A 21776-nucleotide genomic window follows, 5' to 3' on the forward strand; every position below is an offset into this window, starting at 1 on the left:
GGTTTTTCCCAGACCCACATCCCCAGGGTAGGAAAGGAACAGGGACCTGTGGGGACCCCTAAGTGAATTCCTTGTGTTGTTGTTTTGTTTTTTTGCTCTTTTGCTCATATATTAATTATTAAGAAATAATATAAACTCAATAAGACTGTTTGCTGCTCTGTAATATAGAAAGTTTGTGTGGCAGACTGATCATTTATCAAATACATACTACAGAGAAAATTAAATGACATTATAGAGGTAGTTGGATTAAGGTAGCTTGAACTCAGCCTTTTAGCACTGAGCCATGGCCTTCTATACTGTGGGAGCTTCTATATTTTTATGGAGGGAGGTATACTGGGGGGAGGTATTTATGGTGGGATATATATTGAGGGGAAGATAAAAGAAGTCAAGTTGTTTTTCTTCTGTTATAAATGTTATGGAGTGTGCATTGTTTTTTATATCTCTTTGAAAAATAGAGGTAATCAATGTAATAGAAATATGTGAGAATTTTCCAACAGACATTCATGTGGCTATGATTACTGCTGGGATGGTCATATTCCTAGGCCCTGTGTTTTTTTAGCACTGGCCATTGAACAGGTTGCTGACACACCGTTAGTTAATTTTTGTAAAAAATACTTAGTTTCTGTTATTTTCATGATCATGTTTGCAGCTTATTCCTCACATATGTCTTTTACACATTTCTCTGATTATCAGAGGAAAAGACGCTCAGTCAGATGACAAATATAATTGTAAAAAGATATACACAGTAACGTTTGGCTTTCTCCTTATAGTAATGGAAAGAAAAATATTAGGGCCATAAAATTATATTTATAGCTTTGAGTATTATAATGCATAATTTTAAAAATTAGCTGCCTGACAATGTTGCCTATAATTATGGTAGTGAAAATTTCAATAAAGAGAATCCCTCCTGTTAAACATTTTGAGAATTCCACTCATTGATTCTAATTGCAAAGAGATCTGATGACTACAAAAAAATAAAAGAAAACTGAATTCAGATGCTCTGCTTTCCATATTTACATTTAATGATTCCATCCTCATTATGGTCTCCTTTCTTTCTCTCAACCTCTCTTCTGCCCACCAGACACTGCATGGACCTCAGTGCAGCATAACGGCTCCCACTTGGTCAAGATCAAAAGCTTGAATGGAGAAAGCCCCCATCCAGTATTTTTCAAGTACATAGCCAGCATGGACCAGCTCCAGACCATCATTGACTATGCGGACAACTGCCAACAGGAGCTGACTTTCCACTGCAAAAAGTCAAGGCTTTCAACTCCCCAAGGTGAGTAATCAGAATAATTAGACATCATGAGCTTCTGTCCCCACAGGTCACAATGGCTTGCCACAGATGCATGAGAATCTGTGCCCATAGCACCCAGGTCACAATCTGAGATACTTTTGGAGCAAAAACCAAAATCTTTGCCCAAAGCCATAAATGATCTGAAGTTCCCTCCCATCCCCAGACTCAGCTGGGCAACTGAGCAGTAAAAGCCTCTTAAAGAGGCCCCTGGAGGGCTCAGTAATCATCCACCATAAAGGGCAGGGACATCTCAATCCTGTGGTATCTTGGGAAGCATTACTAACAACAACATGGCTTACTTATCTGGAGGTGATTATTTGGTGAGATCCTTTTTCCTACGCTGAATGTGATTAGTGTCTTGGCTAAATATAAAGTAGGGAAAAATGTTGGTATCACCAGTTCTTTCACACGTTAAGTGCTAGTAGTTTATTTTACATATCTTTTCTTCTTTTGAAAATTTTTATTTTTGATTTTCTATTTTCTTCCTTTGAAATACCTCATTTTGTTGGAATGTGCAACCTGCCTGCATGAAGCATAAAACTGCTTGGTTTTCTGGAGGCTGGCCTGCTGCTCCTCTGATCAGGCATTTGGGGATTGGAATGAGCAGAGAGTGCTAGGCAGGTCCTCAGAATTCAGGCTTGTCACTCAGCAGCTATGGGACTTAGGAAATCATTTTTTTTCTGAGTCTTTGGGGCTAAGGCACTAACTCTGCTAGAACCTAATTGCACCATACCTATAAATGGCATGAAGAAAATGCTACTTATTTGCATCTCTTCAGTTTATTGAATTTATAGTTAGTGCTAGTGGGTTTAGTGCTTACTGTTAGTTGATTGCTAACTAGATTGCTAATTAGATTTATTGCCAAATAGATCACTGAACTAAAATTCTATGTTCCCAGAAGAATGAGAAAGCTGCCTCCGGGAGAGTATTATTCATAGGTTCTCTAACCAGTGAAAACAAGGCAAAGACAGAGTAGCATTGAAACCAACCACTAACAAAGCCATAAAACAAAGCCACCCAGTGAGCCAGGGGGCAAACTCATACACAGAAGCAGATGGTCTATTCCAGAACCTGGACATGACCCAGATCACCAAAGGATTCCCACCTGGAAGGCCAGTGTCTATTTGCGTGTGGTTACTCAATTGTTAGCCCTTTGATATAAATACATAAAATAGCACCACCACCACCACCAACAGGTATTTAAAAGCGTATTTCATTGAGACTAGGGGAAAAGATGGAAAGAGAAAAGACTTATAAACTTGATAAACACCTACTAAAGAAGCAAAATAAAGGACTTCATTAAATATACATGCTCAAGTTATTTGCATTTCTTATATGCTGCTGCTGGAGAATTTTTAGTACAAACTTAATTTAAACAAATTCACTGCAGACCTACATATTTCCAGATGTGCTTAATTAAGGTTGAGATGAGGCAGGCAAATAGTGTAGCCTGATACACCTTAAAATTTTTGCACTAATTTGTTCGGTATTATCAATAGACACAGATGAGCATGCAGAGCTTTGAAGTTACACTTGTGTGGAAGGAGTGAAACAACAAAGCCTGGGTCCCTCGTTGCAGCTGTTTAGTTGCTAAGTCTTGTCTGACTCTTTGCAACCCCACAGACTGTAGCTCCCCAGGCTCCTCTGTCCTTGGGATTTCCCAGGCAAGAAGACTGGAGCAGGTTACCATTTCTTTCTCCAGGGGATCTTGCCTACCCAGGGATCAAACCCGCAGCTCCTGCATTGCAAGCAGATTCTTTACACTGAACCCGGGTCCCTCCTGGGATGGCTGCAATGTGAAAACACCACAAGGGGACTGCAGTATGGGAAGCAAGTAGCTTAGGAATTTTATAGGACAGGTTGGAGGCCATCAGTCAAAATTCAGCCTTATCTCGGGGATTTTCCATCCTCATATTCTCAGAAGTTATCAGGAGAGTGGTGGTGGTAAACTTGACAGGAGATATAACAAGCCTGGGTTCTCAATGCAGCAGCCCTTGTGTTGATTTTGATTTCCAAGAGGGCTGGGGAGGAGCAGTGGGCCTAGGATCTCGCTCAGGTCCTGGAACATTTTTCCTTCAGCATCTTTAAGGTCTCTGTGTTACATACAGATAGTTTCGGGGATATGATTACAGGTGGCTAAAGAGGAAGTTGTGTGACTGTGTTGACTTTAGGAAACCATTCCATCACCATACTATGAATGCTTAAGGTCATTGAGAATGGTAGCAGTGGCTGGTGAGGACAGTGACCCATAGGCTAAAATAATTGAGAAAGTGGAGTAGTGAACCCTGGTCATTGCTATCTTTCCTTTTCCTTTTCATTTCAGCCTCTGATTCTTCTTCATGTTATTCCTAATACTTTCTTATGCAAATTCTCTAGGTTACTCAAAGGAATTTTGAATGGAGCCACACACATTTTGTACCTTTAAAAACCCTTAATGGTTCTCATTTTAGAGAGAAAAATGTAAACACAGTTGTGCATTTGCATATAATGATTTCTTTGCTCTTCAATCAATGAAAGATGTTGAATAATTACATTTTTAAGATGGAATTTTGAAAAATACCTATTAAATATTTATTAAATATTAAGCTGAAAAGATCTTCCACCCCCTAGAGATGTTTTCAACACATTTAGAAAACTGATGGTTGATATTGATTTCTTGGCTCACATTGCACCCACTGGGCCTTCAGTGCATGGTAATGAATGCAGTCTATGTGTTTACAAGCTGGGAGGTTGTCAGCAGAAGCAAAAGTCTTATTGAATAGGGAGCCATAATGAGCAGTGGCGATTGTAAGTTACGAAGAAGCTGCTACAGATTCTTGGTGGGGGCCTGATGGGGACAACTTAAGAGTGTGAAAAACACAAGCATCTTTACAGATTTAATGTCACTTCCATTCCCTGCTCCCCCCGTGCCCTGAATTTCTGTTTACTAGGGACTGTTTCTTTTCCATCTTCCTGTGTGCTCCGCCTTTTCTGAACATCCTCCTCCAGGTGCTCTATAATCCCACAGTGGGGCTTCGGCAGCATCTTCAGCATAAATAAGCAATCTTGCAGAGCTGAGGCAGCCTCTGCTCCTGTCACTTATGCATTGTACTGAGGAGTGGGTTTTGCTGAAGATCCACTCTGTAGTTGTCTCGGATTAGTCCAAACCAAAGACTCACTTCAGGCATGAAGAAGGCTGATTAGTGCCATTTCTTTAGTTTCCAAACAGAGTAACCCATTTAGTATAAGTACGTATCCCCAAGAAACTTCAAAGATATGCTAGGAAGTGCCAGTGTTTTTAGCTAATACATAAAGTGAAAGAATTCTTTATTTTGCATAGCAGGAAACATTTTAATTGCATTTTATTAATAGGATCGCAGATTTTAGATTCAATGTATAAATTACTCTGGTTTCTATTTTTATGAAAATTCTTTCTTGAACATTATTTCTGCAAAAATGATGTAATTGGAGTTCTCAAGAGAAATATGTAAACATCATACTTGAATGATTTAGGGACAATTTGCTCATTTTCTGATAAAAGAAGAAAAATGGTTAATGATATATGACTAAAGTATATATTTTCAAATAGTTGGAAGTCCTCCTAAAAATGATCCTATTGCAGAGTTAAAATATAAAATATACTTCTAAAAGAGTCTCTCTATGCTTTAAATAAAGAGGAATAAAGGAACTATTTTGGGGAGGCAGGTAGTGGGGGTCAAAGTAGGTGTCACCTTTCTCATACTTGTCTTTCAGATGGAACCCCAGTGAGCTGGTGGGTTGGAAGAACCAATGAAACACACACTTACTGGGGAGGTTCTCAGCCTGATGCTCAAAAATGTACTTGTGGATTAGAGGGGAACTGCATTGATTCTCAATATTACTGCAACTGTGATGCTGACCGGAATGAATGGTGATTTCCATATAATTTCCCTGTGCAAACTGTAATTTTTTTGTTGCTTAAACTATGTACCTTAGGCAGACGTTGGACATGACAGTACAATAAAGAGAATAAATTAAAGTATGCCCTAGCAACTTAAAAGTATAAGCTGTGATGTGTATAGTGTCATTAATCAGAAGCCTAAAATATTAGGTAGCTATTTTCGTTTACCGGTGAATTACTAAGCATGTCTGTTCTATTTTTCTACTAAGACAAGATAGGAATGAATGTTTCCCATTCACTGAAAGTGAAATATAAGACTTCTTAAAGTTAATTCAGTTAATAAGATGACCACCCCATGACTCACCTGGGATTATTTACTGACTTTCTTAAACTTCAAGCTGATTTCTTGAATGGCCACATAGGGGAAACCAGACAAGGCCTTGAGTCCATGAAAGAGAATACAGAGAACACAAAATTCTCCATGCAGCTGAAGGTCCCCAAAGGCTACAAACCCCCAAAAAAGTGAATGAGGACAGATCTTCTTGTTAGCACTCTGAGTAGAAAAAAAATCTCCCTGAAAACTTATGTCTACAGACTTGCTCTCACACAGATTTGGTGCCCAATTGACATAACTTGGATGGTCCTTAAATTGGTTAACATGGCCACAGGTTGGCAGCACCAATGGCTCATCCTAAGATTTCATGATATTCTCACTGGAGATCTGCCCTCTCCCTTCACACAGGTCTCACAAGATTCTTTCAGATAAAATACTTCCAAACATGAACTCACAATCCAGTTATACAACACCAGAGGACACAGTTGAGAGGCAGAAGAAACCCCAAAGAGTAGATCCAATGCCTAAAAATCTCAGATTATGGATATGTTAAAAACATAAAATAAATTAGTAAGCTGCTCAAAAAATTAAAACTGGAATTGAAATATGAGAATCTTCCTGTTAACAAAGAAGGCTGCGATTTACCAAAGAACCAAATGAATGCTTAGAAATGAATATATTAGCATATATATCAATATATATTAGAAATGAATATATTGTCATTAGTAATGACAGTATTACTCAGTTTAAAACTTTGGGATCAGATATTAGTGGAAAAGGTGTGTAAATTAAATGACACACAAAATGAATGGAGAAAACCAAAATGGGACCTAGGAAAGTGGTGACATTGAAGAGTTATGTGAAGAAGATCAAACACGTGTATGATTAAAGTTTCAGAAGAAAAGATTTGAGGTATAATAATTAAAAAGAGGCAGTATTCAAAATAGCTGAGGAATTTCCAGATTGAGAAAATATTAAAATACTAAGCTAAAAATAAATAAATGGGCTTCCTTGGTGGCTCAGAGGTTAAAGCATCCGCCTCCAATGCTGGAGACCCGGGTTCGATCCCTGGGTCGGGAAGATCCCTGGAGAAGGAAATGGTAACCCACTCCAGTATTCTTGCCTGGAGAATCCCATGGACGGAGAAGCCTGGTAGGCTACAGTCCACGGGGTTGCAAGAGTTGGACACGACTGAAGATCAAACATGTGTGTGATTAAAGTTTCAGGAGAAAAGATTTGAGATATAATAATTAAAAAGAGGCAGTACTCAAAATAGCTGAGGAATTTCCAGATTGAGGAAATATTAAAATACCAAGCTAAAAGTAAATAAATAAGAGTAAATCCATATCTAGACACCCATGGTGAAATCAAAGAACACTAAAGAGAATGTTTAAAGGAGGAGAAAGGAAAGGAAGACTTTTTAAAGGAAAGACAGCCAGACAGCTGACCTTCCCTGACCAGCCCAGAGCCCAGCCCACAGAGGGTGGAGCATGCCCCTTATAGGGCAGAAGTGAAATATCTGTCAAACTCCCAGTGTTTACCAAGCTGATATTTTAAGAAGTGGGATAAAATTAAGATCTAGACAAACAACACTGGAGAAATTTACCAGCAGCAGACTCCACAAAAGGGATTTTTTTTTTTAAAGCAAGACATATTTTTTTAATCACAGGCCACTAAAAAGGTCTGTAGCATCTGTGAGATTTATTTAAACAGTTGCTAGGAAGAATTTTTTTCTCAGTAAACACAGCAAACCTTAGACAAACTTTTTTGATCGAGTCTTTGACGGTGTTAACATTAACACATGAGACCATTTGCTTCATTGTGATGGTCTCTAAGTTGACTGATTATACCAGCAACTCGTCAACCCATTAACTATTGCAATATTACCACACTTAAGCATTATAAAACTTCATGATCCTGTTTCTGCTATTTTTTGAAATTAAGACTTCAAAAAAAAAAATACCCTCATGTAACCAGGACTATTTTTGACAAAACTAAATAATGTAGAAATCTAAATGTTCTCCTACAGCTTTTAAGATGAAATTACACAAAAGGAATTTTTAAGAATGGTTTTCAGAATGAAAGAAAGTGATATTACAAGGAAGGTTTCAGAAGCAGGAAGAAACATTGAGGAAAAAAATTGTAAACATAGAGGTGGAAAACATGTGCTGATAACATATGACTATATGTTTGAAGCTGAAGCATAAGAAAGCAGTCAGATCCTGTTAACAAAGATAATTGTGGTTTACAAAGGAACTAAAAGACTGCTTAGAAATAAAAATATTGTTGAAATTTAAACTTGTTTTGTAAATATTTATTAGAATTAAATTGCTTAAAGTGTATATATTGAAATGTATGTAACCCTTAAAGAATTATTTCAATTCAGCAGAGGGAAGAAAGAAAAAATGGGATTTTAAAAATTTAGTTAATGCAAAAGAAGATAGAACGTGAGATTGAAAAAGAAGAGAAAGCAACAAGTCTGAGATAAAAATGTGTGAACAATCATGCACAATAAATGTAACAAAAATAACCATTTAGATCCAGATCTCATACTACATCTTGTTTGTACAAGTGGAAATATTGAAAGCAAAGAATTACCAGCTAAATATCACAAAGTCAGTAAATTTTAAAGGTTTTTTAGGTGGACTACGATCACTGTTACTATGTAATGATACTTCTTAATTTCACCAGAGAAAATTAACAATCCTAAACATGTATGCTTCCAATAAAAATGACTAGAAATATATATAGAAAAAATTTGACAGAACTGAAAGAAGAAATTCACAAATCAACCATGATAAGAATATCTGTTTGTAATTGGTAATCAAATGAACAAAAATTAGTAAGAACATGGAATATTTTCAAATTAAATTGATTTGTTGGGAACATAAAATTATAGAACACATAATTTTCTCAACCACTTGTGGTGCATTTCTGCAAACTGATTTTCCCAATGTTCCATAAAGCAAAATTCAAAAACTTTTACTGTGGTTGCTATCCTATGGACAGTTTCTCTGATAGCAATGCAATTAGGTTAGAAATGAATAATAGAAAGCTAAAAAATATATATGAGTTAATTCAAAACCGCAATTGGAAAGATTGGAAACAAGGAAATAAAGATTATATTACTCATAGAAAATATGGTTGTCAGCAAAGAAAACCTAAGACAACAAACAGAAATATTATTGAAATTAATGACAGCTTAGTAAGACTATTTACTAAGTCGTAGAATAACTGAATTCTTATCAAGAATGTGTTATAAGAAAGTCCTATAAAAACCAGTTGCAAAAGCAACAAAATAGTAATGTATCTTGAAATAAAGATAGCAAAAATATGCAAGACTTTGATTAAAAAAGACTTTATAAAACTTTATTATGAAAATCAAGAAGACCTAAATAAATGGAGACATCACACTGCTGCCATGAATAGGAAATCTAAGCATCTCTCCTCCAAATAAATTTCTTGATTCCATTTAATTCCAAACAAATACTAGGTATTTGTTTATTATTTTTAAGTAGTGACAAAATGGCTCTAAAACTTAATTTGGAAAAGAATGGTGCATAAATAGTTAAGACAACTATGAAGATGAAAACAAGGTGGGGATACCAGCCCTGCCAGACATGAAGAAGTCTTAATGATGCCTCAGTAATTAATACAGCATGACTTTGCCAAAGGGGTGAGCCAGTAGAACAGCAAAATCCGATAAAGAGCTTGGAACTTTCAAAGTATGTAATTCTGGATGATGAAAACAGTACTGTCACCAGTCCCTCTTTCTCCCCAATGATTATAACACTTAAAGTTGACACAGTATTTCTCCCCTGCAACTTTCCCAACTCAAAGTTCTTAAAGCTCTGTTATACCTCAAAAATATCTAATGACAAACAGCAAACAGTAAGAATTTCTAAAGCATTAGACTCTGAAAAAAGCAAATTTGGGAATTCTCTTATTGAATGTTTAAAACTGTTGTGAGAAATTTTTGTGCCTAGAAACGCAATCTTTACAAATTTTGGGAAAAATTGAAAAGCAAGAAAAGTGAGATATAATAATAAATTAGGCAGTTTTAAATGAGTCTGGTGACCATAGCATCGCAGAGTCAAGCACCACTGTGCGACTGAGCGTGAACACGAGCTGTTGACCATGGGTTACAATATTTTGCATAAAGCATGAGCAATTGGGAATGATCTATACTAATAAAGGACTTTGAAGTAAGAATTGTTTAACATTTTTTGATTCAGGAAGGTACTTTATGATATTATCTACCTTAATACACACTATTTGCATTATGATTTTTTAAAGATTTTTTTAGGTTTGTGAATGCATTGTCAGTGTTAAAAACAGAACTACAGTATAGCTTTTTCCTATATTAGACAGCGTAGCTTTTAAAAGTTTCCTTAAAATTCAAAGTTTAAAGAACTAATATACTTACATTTTTCCTCTAAGATATCTGCCAAAATAGCAGTCATAGGAATTAAAATATTTATTTGTAATGCTTACTGGAATTTAATACCAGGAATTAATTTGGTGTGCTATTCCTGTGTTTATAACAAAATAGCTTTCCATACTGATCGCCCTGTGATTCAGTGGCACCTTCTAGCTTGTGATCCCAACAAAGTCTGGTATTTTGTGTTTAGGATGAAGCTTGTGTGCTTCTGTCGGCAGCAGTTGCAGGGGCTTCCCCAGATAAAACCATGTGGCTTAATTCAGTCTGATTTTTTGAAGCAATTTGATTTTTAATGTTTGTTTCTTCAATTTTAGGGTGTTTAGTTCCTATTTTTCATATCTTACCACATGCACTGCCAGTCCCTGTGCTCAAATTTTTAAATAAAATAAAAATCTTAATAATTTTTAATTTTCCAACTTACAAGAATATTTTGATGCCTAACAGCACTGGAATGATTAAATATTAAGTTAAGAAGATTTTTTTTTTTTTTTTGCAACAAAGCTGTGAGGTGACCTGGACTATTTTTGATAATGCTTCAACTTGTATAAATACATATATAATTTGGAACAGTTACTATATATATATATGAGTGACTGGTGATTCTGTAATTGTTAAAAATGAAAACTTGCTAGGTTCTACAGAGAACAATAGACAAACCATTTGTCCATAAATTAAAAGTATATATGTAATTGAAATATACAATGAAAAATATGAACAGCTTACAGAAACCTTTCTACTTTGTCCAGAGAGAACACTGGCAATACAAACAGCTTACCAACCAGGTCCTCTGGCTTTTGTTCCAGTCATTAAATTGTATTGAACCACAGATTTTAATATGTCCCCAAATAGTCACTTACATGATGGTATTATTGTTATTTCTATTATTTGTAGCATCCACTAGGTTTCTGGGGGACATTGACAATGGGTTTCCTGTTCACTTCCCCAACACACAGGGCGTGACTAATAGAGGATGTGCAATAAGTGTTGAATGAATGGATGGTGAAAATCATTGGCAAAGCACTTTCCCATGCCTTAGCCCATTTGTTAATTTTAAGAATACATTATCTCATATCTTCATCATGGTTTTGAATCAGTATTTTGTTTTGATTTTGTTTTTAAATTTAAGACTTCAACAAATAAGGAAATGCCTCATAACCACAGTAGGAATTTCTGAAACTTTCAGTAAAAAAAAAAAGGCCCAAAAATTGAAAACCTATTTCTTGTCAGTCAGATGGGTTTGGTTTTTTGTCTTTTGCTTTTTTTTTTTTTTTTTTAGTCAAGGCAGATTACTCTTGCCTCTGTAAATTTTGCATTCCAGTATGACACACTGGCTGAATTGCAAACAGCAAACAGCTGCTTCAGTTCAGTTCGGTTCAGTCGCTCAGTCGTGTCCGACTCTTTGCGACCCCATGAATCACAGCACGCCAGGCCTCCCTGTCCATCACCATCTCCCGGAGTTCACTCAAACTCACGTCCATCGAGTCGCTGATGCCATCTAGCCATCTCATCCTCTGTCGTCCCCTTCTCCTCCTGCCCCCAATCCCTCCCAGCATCAGAGTCTTTTCCAATGAGTCAACTCTTGCATGAGGTGGCCAAAGTACTGGAGTTTCAGCTTTAGCATCATTCCTTCCAAAGAAATCCCAGGGCTGATCTCCTTTAGAATGGACTGGTTGGATCTCCTTGCAGTCCAAGGGACTCTCAAGAGTCTTAATTGCATTGAAATGTAATTTCATGTCTGTTCCTATGACCACAATTTTGGACCTGCCTGCTTTCTTCTCTATGGTCCTGTAGATGAACAAAGGTCTCTGGTCCTCAGAAGACCTCATTCAGTACATTAGTATGTTTGTAAGTGTTCAGATGCGCTGTTTGATTTCCCTACTGTTACATGTTTACAAATTTAGCTTAATACCCCTTGAACTGCAATAAAATGCTTTTACTTTTCTGTACATTACTGAGAATGATATTAAGGTGGTTGTGTTTGTTTTCTAGGACCAGCAACACAGTAGTCCTTTCCCATAGGAAGCACCTGCCGGTTACTCAGATTGTGATGAGAGATACAGGGCAACCACATTCTGAAGCGGCTTATTCACTGGGTCCTCTGCTCTGCTCGGGGGACAGTAAGTAGTGGCAAGAGAAACTGCCTTGATCCCTGCTAATGTATTTCAGTGTTTTATGAGAAATCTAGCTACCTGGGTTCATAGAATCACTGTCTATACTGATAATATATACTTCATTAGGAATGTATTAACCTACAAAATAAGTATATATTGCTAATATAATTGAAAAAAAAATACTACCTCTGGATTATACATTTTTATATAGCATTTAGGGCTTCCCACATGGCACTAGTGGTAAAAATCTCACCTGCCAATGCAGGAGACGTGGGTTCAATGCTTGGGTTGGAAAGATCCCCTGGAAAAGGGTATGACAACCCACTCCAGTACTCTTGCCTGGAGAATTTTAATCCCGTGGGCAGAGGGGCCTGGAGGCCTAAAGTCCATAGGGTTGCAAAGAGTCGGACATGATTGAAGTGACATAGTACGCAGGCACACATACAGCCTTTACATCATACTCTGCTGAAACACTCATGGAATTATTTGAAATATCATGTAACTTGTTCAGCAAACATCTAATATGTACCTACTAAATATAAGACATTTTGCTGAAGGCTGAGATGCCTGAAATTAGTAAAATAATGAGAAAATGAGAGGACAGAATCCATCAAGTATCAGTTCAATCCAGTTGCTCAGTCGTGTCCGACTCTTTGCGACCAAAGCACGCCAGGCCTCCCTGTCCATTACCAACTCCCAGAGTTTACCCAAATTCATGTCCATTGAGTCGGTGATGCCATCCAATCATCTCATGCTCTGTCATCCCCTTCTCCTCCTGCCCTCAATCTTTCCCAGCATCAGGGTCTTTTCAAATGAGTCAACTCTTCGCATCAGGTGGCCAAAGTATTGGTGCTTCAGCTTCAGCATCAGTCCTTCCAATGAACACCCAGGACTGTTCTCCTTTAGGATGGACTAGTTTGATCTCCTTGCAGTCCAAGGGACTCTCAAGAGTCTTCTCCAACACCACAGTTCAAAAGCATCAATTCTTTGGCACTCAGCTTTCTTTATAGTCCAACTCTCACATCCATACATGACCACTGGAAAAACCATAGCCTTGACTAGATGGACCGTTGTTGGCAAAGTAATGTCTCTGCTTTTGAATATGCTATCTAGGTTGGTCATAACTTTCCTTCCAAGGAACAAGCATCTTTTAATTTCATGGCTGCAGTCACCATCTGCAATGATTTTCAAGCCCCCCAAAATAAAGTCTGACACTGTTTCCACTGTTTCCCCAATCTATTTCCCATAAAGTGATGGGACCAGATGCCATGATCTTCGTTTTCTGAATGTTGAGCTTTAAGCCAACTTTTTCACTCTCCTCTTTCACTTTCATCAAGAGGCTTTTTAGTTCCTCTTCATTTTCTGCCATAAGGGTGGTGTTATCTGCATATCTGAGGTGATTGATATTTCTCCCAGCAATCTTGATTCCAGCTTGTGCTTCTTCCAGCCCAGCATGTTTCTCATGATGTACTCTGCATAAAAGTTAAATAAGCAAGGTGACAATATACAGCCTTGACGTACTCCTTTTCCTATTTGGAACCAGTCTGTTGTTCCATGTCCAGTTCTAACTGTTGCTTCTTTACCTGCTTATAGGTTTCTCAAGAGGCAAGTCAGGTGGTCTGGTATACCCATCTCTTTCAGAATTTTCCACAGTTTATTGTGATCCACACAGTCAAAGGCTTTGACATAGTCAATAAAGCAGAAATAGATGTTCTTCTGGAACTCTCTTGCTTTTTCAATGATCCAGCAGATGTTGACAATTTGATCTCTGATTCCTATCTATGCATTAATGCCTTTTGGTAGTTCTGAATATTTACACTAGAAGCCTTGATGCTCTTAATTCCACGTACCCCTCCAACTGCAACTTAATTTCTTTCATATCCCTTACTGCCCCCAAATAACTGAAATATAAATAAGAGTTCTATCTTTAATTTCCCTAATTCTAGTCTCCCTTGAATATAAGACAGATGTTGTTCTTCACCACTCCTCAGAAACTGAGGTCACAATGAGAACTCGACATTTCTAAGTCCAATTCTTATTCTCTGATAAATATCTGAATTGACCTGTGAGCAACTTTGGAATTCTCCCATGATTCTCTCTTCTTTTAGTCACTTTCTTTACTTGGTGGCCAGCATACCACAAAATTCTGGTTTTTCTTCCCTTCTCTCCCTAACCTTTCTTCATCTCCCCAGTGGGATAATCTTGGGGTTCCCCAAGGCTCTATTCTCTGCCTTCTTTCCTGTCTATTCTCCACTGGTGGTCTTTTCCCATCATCTCATGGCTTTAAATACTGCACAGACAGGATTCATGAAGCAGTTATCTCAAGACTCTGAAAAGCAAACAGTAATAGGGAACAGAAAGCAGAATTCACCATGTACTTACCTCCAATATCTCTTAGCCATGGGATCACAAATGGAGAGAGTTCCAGGAGAAGTCCTCTAGTCCGGATTGGAGGAGGGGACAAGGGGCTTCAGTCAGTGAGTACAGGAATCTCATCCCTCTCCCCTTTATCTCTGTTTTCTGAGGTTCCAGTTCCCAGGAAATCCCATGGCAACAGTGGCAGAAACTGCCTCAAGAGCATGCAAGAGCCAGAGCTCTGAAAAATGAATCTTCTGCTCTGGATAGGACAGCCCTGACTCCCAAACAGTGGCAGACTCATGTTACTTTTGTTTTCTTTCTCTGTTCACCCATCACTTGGCAATGGATATAGGTACAGGAACAGAAGTAAATAGGAAAGCACAATAAAACAGGCTAAATAGAGCCTTAGTTTTCTGGCTGTCTGCATGAAGAGAGAGCCCAGGGAACTGGAAAGTATTGGAAGAGCACAGAGAGGAAAGAGTTCATGAAAGTGATGTTAAACTTGTTTATGAAGTCCTGGGTTTACCCCCGAGCTACACATGCCTCAAACTGGTCCTAATTATGGACCAAGAAATTGAGAATGAGCGAAGAAGCTACCACCCAGGACTCAGACTGGCTACTGTGTGGTGCAAAGGTGAGGCAGATCTGAAAAGTACTGCAAAAACTTTGAAAACTGGACTGCCATAGGAGCCACGGACCACAGAGGGAAGGTTGAAATGTGTGGGCAGATCATAACCAGGCCAACAGGGCTGAAAAATAAAAATATCAACTTACTCCTTGAATTTAAACAAAGCTCCCAGTTTGTTAACATACTATTGTAAATATCTAGAAAATAATCCAAAATTACTTAACATACAAAGAACCGGAAAAATTGAAGTTTGCATAAGAAAATGTAATCAGTAGATAACCAATAATGCAGAGGTTAAAATTAACTGATAAAGACATTAAAACAACTATTACACAAAAACTGTAAGGAATAATAATAAATGCTTTTGAAACAAATAGAAAAAGAGAATGCTTCAACAAAGAAATAGGCTATATAAAGGAGAGCTAAAAGGAAACTTGTATACCTGAAATTTTTTTAATTTTAAAAATTTAAAAAAAAAGAGCTAAAAAAAATAAAAATAAAAATAAATAAATGACAAAAAAAAAAAAAAACTGAGAAGTATAGCAATGGAACTAAAAGATGCACTGGATGGGCTAAGGAGAAAACTTGAGATGAAACAGCCAAGGGCCTTGAAGATAGATAAATAGAAATTATCCAGTCTAAGCAAGAAAAAGAAAAAAAGACTGAAAAAAATGAATAGGGTCTCAGGGATCTGTGGGTTAATAATAAAAAAAATATATAATATTCATGTAAGTGAATTTCCAGAAGAAGAGAGGAAAAGTGTTGGTCCTGAAAAAATATTTGAAAACATAATGGCTGAAAACTTTCCAAGTTTGGCAAAAGAGAAACTGGGAAGTTGAATGAATCTGAAACAGGATAAACTCAAAGAAATTCACATCTAGATATATATTGTAAGCAAACTAATGAAAACTAAAGACAATGAGAAGAATTTTTTGAAAGCAGCCAGAGAGAATAATAATGTGTTGCCTATAGGAAAACACCAATTCAAATGACAGTAAGTTTCTCATCAGAAATATGGAGGCCAGAAAGAAATGGAAAAATATTTCTATTTTGAAAGTATTGTCAGTTGAGAATTCTGTGTTCAGCAAAAATATCCTTTAGGAATGAAGGTAAAAGTTTTAAATATCTCCAATGAAAGCTCAACATTCAGAAAACGAAGATCATGGCATTTGGTCCCATTACTTCATGGGAAGTAGATGGGGAAACAGTGGAAACAGTGTCAGACTTTATTTTCTGGGGCTCCAAAACCACTGCAGGTGGTGACTGCAGCCATGTAATTAAAAGACGCTTACTCCTTGGAAGGAAAGTTATGACCAACCTAGATGGCATATTCAAAAGCAGAGACATTACTTTGCCAGCAAAGGTCTGTCTAGTCAAGGCTATGGTTTTTCCAGTGGTCATGTATGGATGTGAGAGTTGGACTGTGAAGAAAGCTGAGTGCCGAAGAATTGATGCTTTTGAACTGTAGTGTTGCAGAAGACTCCTGAGAGTCCCTTGGACTGCAAGTAGACCTAACCAGTCCATTCTGAAGGAGATCAGCCCTGGGATTTCTTTGGAAGGAATGATGCTAAAGCTGAAACTCCAGTACTTTGGCCACCTCATGCAAAGAGTTGACTCATTGGAAAAGACTGTGATGCTGGGAGGGATTGGGGGCAGGAGGAGAAAGGGGCGACAGAGGATGAGATGGCTGGATGGCATCACTGACTCAATGGATGTGAGTTTGAGTGAACTCCGGGAGTTGGTGATGGACAGGGAGGCCTGGCATGCTGTGATTCATGGGATCACAAAGAGTCGGACATGACTGAACAACTGAATGAAAGAAAACTAAAAGCATTCATAGCCGGAAAGAATCCTTTAAAGGAATTTCTAAAGGAAGGTTCTTAGAAAGAAAATGGTATCAGAAGGAAATTTGGAACTTCAGGGATAAAACAATCAGCATCAGAAATGGTAAATACCTGGGTAATTTAATAAGTTATTTTCCTATTGAGTTATTTTAAATGTATCTGAGGACTGAAAGCACAACTCTATTTCACAGGGATTTTATTTTATGTAGATGTAATACAAGTAGCACAACATCAACAGGAGTAGATAAGGGTCAAAATTGTTTCCAGGGTTTTTACAAATCACTTAAAGTGGTTAAAATATAGATTTTAAGCAGACTGAGAAAGTAAGTATATATATTTTAATCCCTAAAAGAACCAATTAAGAATCTGCTACAGGCAAATACAAATAGAATACTGAAAAGTATTTAAATAATCCAAAAGAAGGCAGAAAGGGGGAAACAAAAGAATGAAAATTAGGACAAATAAGAAAAAATAGTGAAATGAAGAACTAACATATCAACATTTGTATTTAATGTAAGTGGTCTAAATAAACTCATAAAAGACACTGTTATGACTCAACTGTAAACTGTCTATAAGAAGTTCAATTCAAATATAATGACATAATAAAAGAAAATAGATATACTACACAAACACTGAAGTTTCTATATTAAAAGTTTTACTTGAAAGCAAAGTAAATTAATAGAGATAAAAAAGAACTAGAAGACCTAAGAATCTTAAACATGTGTGCAAATAACTGAGCTTCAAATACATAAAGCAAAATTTGACAGGATGGAAAGGAGAGATAGAGACATGCATAATTATAATTAGAATCTAATACTCCTTTCTCATTAATATATGGAACTAATAGAGGGAAAATTAGCAAGGATACTGAAGGCCTGAATGACACCAGAATCCAACTGACATTTATAGAATACTCTACCAACAGTAGAATGCACATTATTTTCAAATGCACATGAATATTTAACCCAGAAACAGCATATTCTTCTGTGTCATAAAACAAACCTTCAGTTCAATTCAGTCGCTCAGTTGTGTCCCACTCTTTGAGACCCCATGAATCGCAGCACGCCAGGCCTACCTGTCCATCACCATCTCCCGGAGTTCACTCAAACTCACATCCATTGAGTCACTGATGCCATCCAGCCATCTCATCCTCTGTTGTCCCATTTTCCTCCTGCCCCAAATCCCTCCCAGCATTCAGGGTCTTTTCCAATGAGTCAACTCATTGCATGAGGTGGCCAAAGTACTGGAGTTTCAGCTTTAGCATCAGTCCTTCCAAAGAAATCCCAGGGCTGATCTCCTTTAGAATGGACTGGTTGGATCTCCCTGCAGTCCAAAGGACTCTCAAGAGTCTTCTCCAACACCACAGTTCAAAAGCATCAATTCTTTGGCACTCAGCTTTCTTCATAGTCCAACTCTCACATCCATACATGACCATTGGAAAAACTATAGCCTTGAGTAGACGGACCTTTGCTGGCAAAGTAATGTCTCTGCTTTTGAATATGCTATCTAGGTTGGTCATAACTTTTCTTCCAAGGAGCAAGCGTCTTTTAATTTCATGGCTGCAGTCACCATCTGCAGTGACTTTGGAGCCCAAAGAAATAAAGTCTGACACTGTTTCCACTGTTTCCACATCTATTTCCCATGAAGTGATGGGATCAAATGCCATGATCTAATTTAAATCACACAAAATGCATTCACTAGTACAATCAAATTAAATTAGAAATAAATAAAAAATAAGAAAATCTCCAAACACTTAGAAATTAAACTTCAGATCCTTAAATAATACCCAAGTCAAGGGCAAGGTCTCAATAGATCTGATAATATATTTTGAACTGAATGAAAATTAAAATACAGACTATCAAAATTTTTAGTATTAAATTTTGTGATAGCAGTGGTCAGCAGGATGTTTGTAGCAATAAGTACTTATATTGTGAAATAAAAAAGATCTCAGTTCAATAATGTAAGCTTTCACCCAAAGAAACTAGAAATAGAAGAGAAAAATAAACCTTAAACCTAAAACAAGCAGAAAGAATAGAAAGACAAGAAAGAAAAGACAAGAATAGAAATCAATTAAATTAAAAGCAGAATACATACTGATCTATAAAAATTAAAAGTGATTCTTTTTATACTCTTTAAAAATACTAGTAAAATAGTTAAGCTTCTAACAAAACTATCCAAGAAATGATAAACGTTACCAATATGGAAATTGAGTGTTGGGAAAACACTGCAGACACCACTGACATCAAGAGTATAAAAGAGTACACTACAAACAACTGTACAAGTATTAAATCTATTTATACAGATGAAGTGGACCAGTTCTTTGAAAACCATTAACAACCAAAACTCAAGATGAATGAGACAACTGGAATAGACCTAATAGTATTAATGGAATTGAATTTGTAATTAAAAACTTTCAAAAAAATTCAGACCAAGCTTGATTCACTGATGAATTCTACCCAAGAAATAATATCATAGCTATAAAATCTCTTTCAGAAAGTAGAAGAGGAAATTCTTTCTAACATTTAAAGCAGAATATTGTTCTGATATTGAAACTAGACAAAGACAGTAAAAAGAGAAAAGTATAACAACTAACAATGTTATTACTAACACAGATGCAAAAAATATTGACAAAACATTAACAAATAACCCAGGGATATATATATTTTTAAATGCACCACCACCAACTGCAGTTTATCCAGGATGCAAGGCTGATTTAGTATTTGGAAGTTGATTAATGTAATCTACCATGTTAACATGGTTAAAGGAAGAAAAATCATGCCAGATGCTTTTTCTGTATCAATTAATAAGAACATTGTAATTTAAATTACTAAAAGAACATTAAAAATTATAATTTATATCATAATAGCATTTACAATGAAGTTCTTAGCAAACTAGGTATAAAAGAAAATTCTTCAGCCTAATAAGACAGCATCTATTACAAAAGTATTGTAATTACTGGTAAAAAACTGAATGCTTTTCCCCTCAGGATGTGAACAAGATTAGGATATCCAATCTCACCACTTTTATTCAGCAATATTTATCATTGTCTTAGCCAGGGCAATAATGTAAGAAAGAAAATAAGTGCTTAAAGACTGGAAAGCAAGAAAGAAAACTTTATTTGCATATGCACACTTGATTGGTTGGTTGGTTGTTTAGTCACTAAGTTGTATCCAACTCTTCTGTGATTCCATGAACTGTAGCCTGCCAGTTTCCTCTGTCTATGGGATGTTCCCGGAGAAGGCAATGGCACCCCACTCCAGTACTCTTGCCTGAAAAATCCCATGGGTGGAGAAGCCTGGTGGGCTGCAGTCCATGGGGTCGCTAAAAGTTGGACACGAGTGAGCGATTTCACTTTCACTTTTCACTTTCATGCATTGGAGAAGGAAATGGCAACCCACTCCAGTGTTCTTGCCTGGAGAATCCCAGGGATGGGGGAGCCTGGTGGGCTGCTGTCTATTGGGTCGCACAGAGTCGGACATGACTGAAGCGACTTAGCAGCAGCAGCAGCAGCATGGGATGTTCCAGGCAAGCATACTGGAGTGGGTTGCCATTTCCTTCTCTGGGGGATCTTCCCATCTCAGTGATTAAACCCACATATTCTGCATTACAAGCAGATTCTTTGCCACTGAGCCACCAGGGAAGCCTACATATATGATTGCCTACATAGAAAATCTCAAGGAATGTACTACCCAAAACAGAAAAAAACACCTTATTAGGTCTTATAAGTGAGCTCAACAAGATCTCAAGATGCAATGTCAACAACAGACGGATCAGTTATATATGCTAGCAATGTAAACTGGAAACCAAAATCTGTAAGAGAATATCATTTTCAGTATCTCCAAAGAACATATAATACTCAAGTGTATGTTTAACAAAAACATGTATAAAATCTGTAAACCAAATAAATGGCTAAATACTGAAGAATCAAAAAATCTGAATAAAGGAAGAGATATACTGTGCTCGTGGATTGGAAGACTCAACATAAGAAAGATGTCAGTTCCCTCCAAGCTGAACACACTCTTCACCAAAGAGGACATAAACTGGCAAATAAGTACATGAGATGCCCAACATCATTATCTACTAGGGAAGGGAAAATTAAAACCACAATGATATACTACTTTACATCAATTTGAATTGCTAAGATAAAAAAATATGTATACTAACAATGTAAAATGCTGGTAAAGATATAAAACAACTGTATCTGTTACACACTGATCATGGGAATTAAAAATGGTATGATCACTCTGGAAAACTGTTTGGCAGTAACTTATAAACATATACTTACCATATGACCCAGGAATCATGCTCCTGGGAATTTACCCTAGAGAAATAAAAACATATACTCACACAAAAACTTTTCACAAATGTTTGTTCTGGTGGTTGTGCTCAGTTGCCCAGTCATGTCTGCCTCTTTGCAACTCCATGGGCTATATAGCCCACCACCAGGCTCTTCTGTCCATGGAATTTTCCAGGCAAGAATACTGGGCTGCCATTTCCTACTCCAAGGGATCTTCCTGACCCAGGAATCAAACCTATGTCTCCTGCATTGGCAGGCAGATTCTTTACCACTGTGCCACGCAAATTTTTAGAGTAGTTCTATTTGTAATTGACCAAATTTGGAAACAACTTTAGTGTTCTTAAATATGGATAAATAAACTATGGCACATTCATGTGATAGAATAACTACAGAGCAGTAAAAAAAGACTAGATGTTGACATGCAACATCTCAAATGAATCTCAAAGGCTTTGTGTTATTGCATACTGCTTGACTCAGTTTATATGTTATTTGGGAAAGGTAAAACTGTAATACAGAGACTAGTTCATGACTGCCAGGCTGAGGGGTGGGCAGAGGGTGTGACTATAAAGAAATCGCAAGAGAGAGTTTTTTGGGGGTGATGGACTGT

At 37.0% G+C, this 21776-nt stretch overlaps 1 protein-coding gene across 2 annotated transcripts in view; it reads left to right on the plus strand.

Annotated features, from left to right (window-relative positions):
* Nucleotides 1-21776, plus strand: part of LOC113897259 (contactin-associated protein-like 3) — a 238670-nt gene that overhangs the window by 179788 nt on the left and 37106 nt on the right. For both annotated transcript variants that reach the window (XM_027549777.1, XM_027549776.1), the window contains exons 13-15: nucleotides 1082-1279; nucleotides 5030-5186; nucleotides 11921-12048. In XM_027549777.1, coding sequence (XP_027405578.1) covers nucleotides 1082-1279; nucleotides 5030-5186; nucleotides 11921-12048 — 483 coding nt within the window. The remainder of the gene's footprint in view (nucleotides 1-1081; nucleotides 1280-5029; nucleotides 5187-11920; nucleotides 12049-21776) is intronic.

The sequence above is a fragment of the Bos indicus x Bos taurus genome, chromosome 8 (genome assembly GCF_003369695.1).
Source record: "Bos indicus x Bos taurus breed Angus x Brahman F1 hybrid chromosome 8, Bos_hybrid_MaternalHap_v2.0, whole genome shotgun sequence".
Lineage (NCBI taxonomy): Eukaryota > Metazoa > Chordata > Mammalia > Artiodactyla > Bovidae > Bos > Bos indicus x Bos taurus.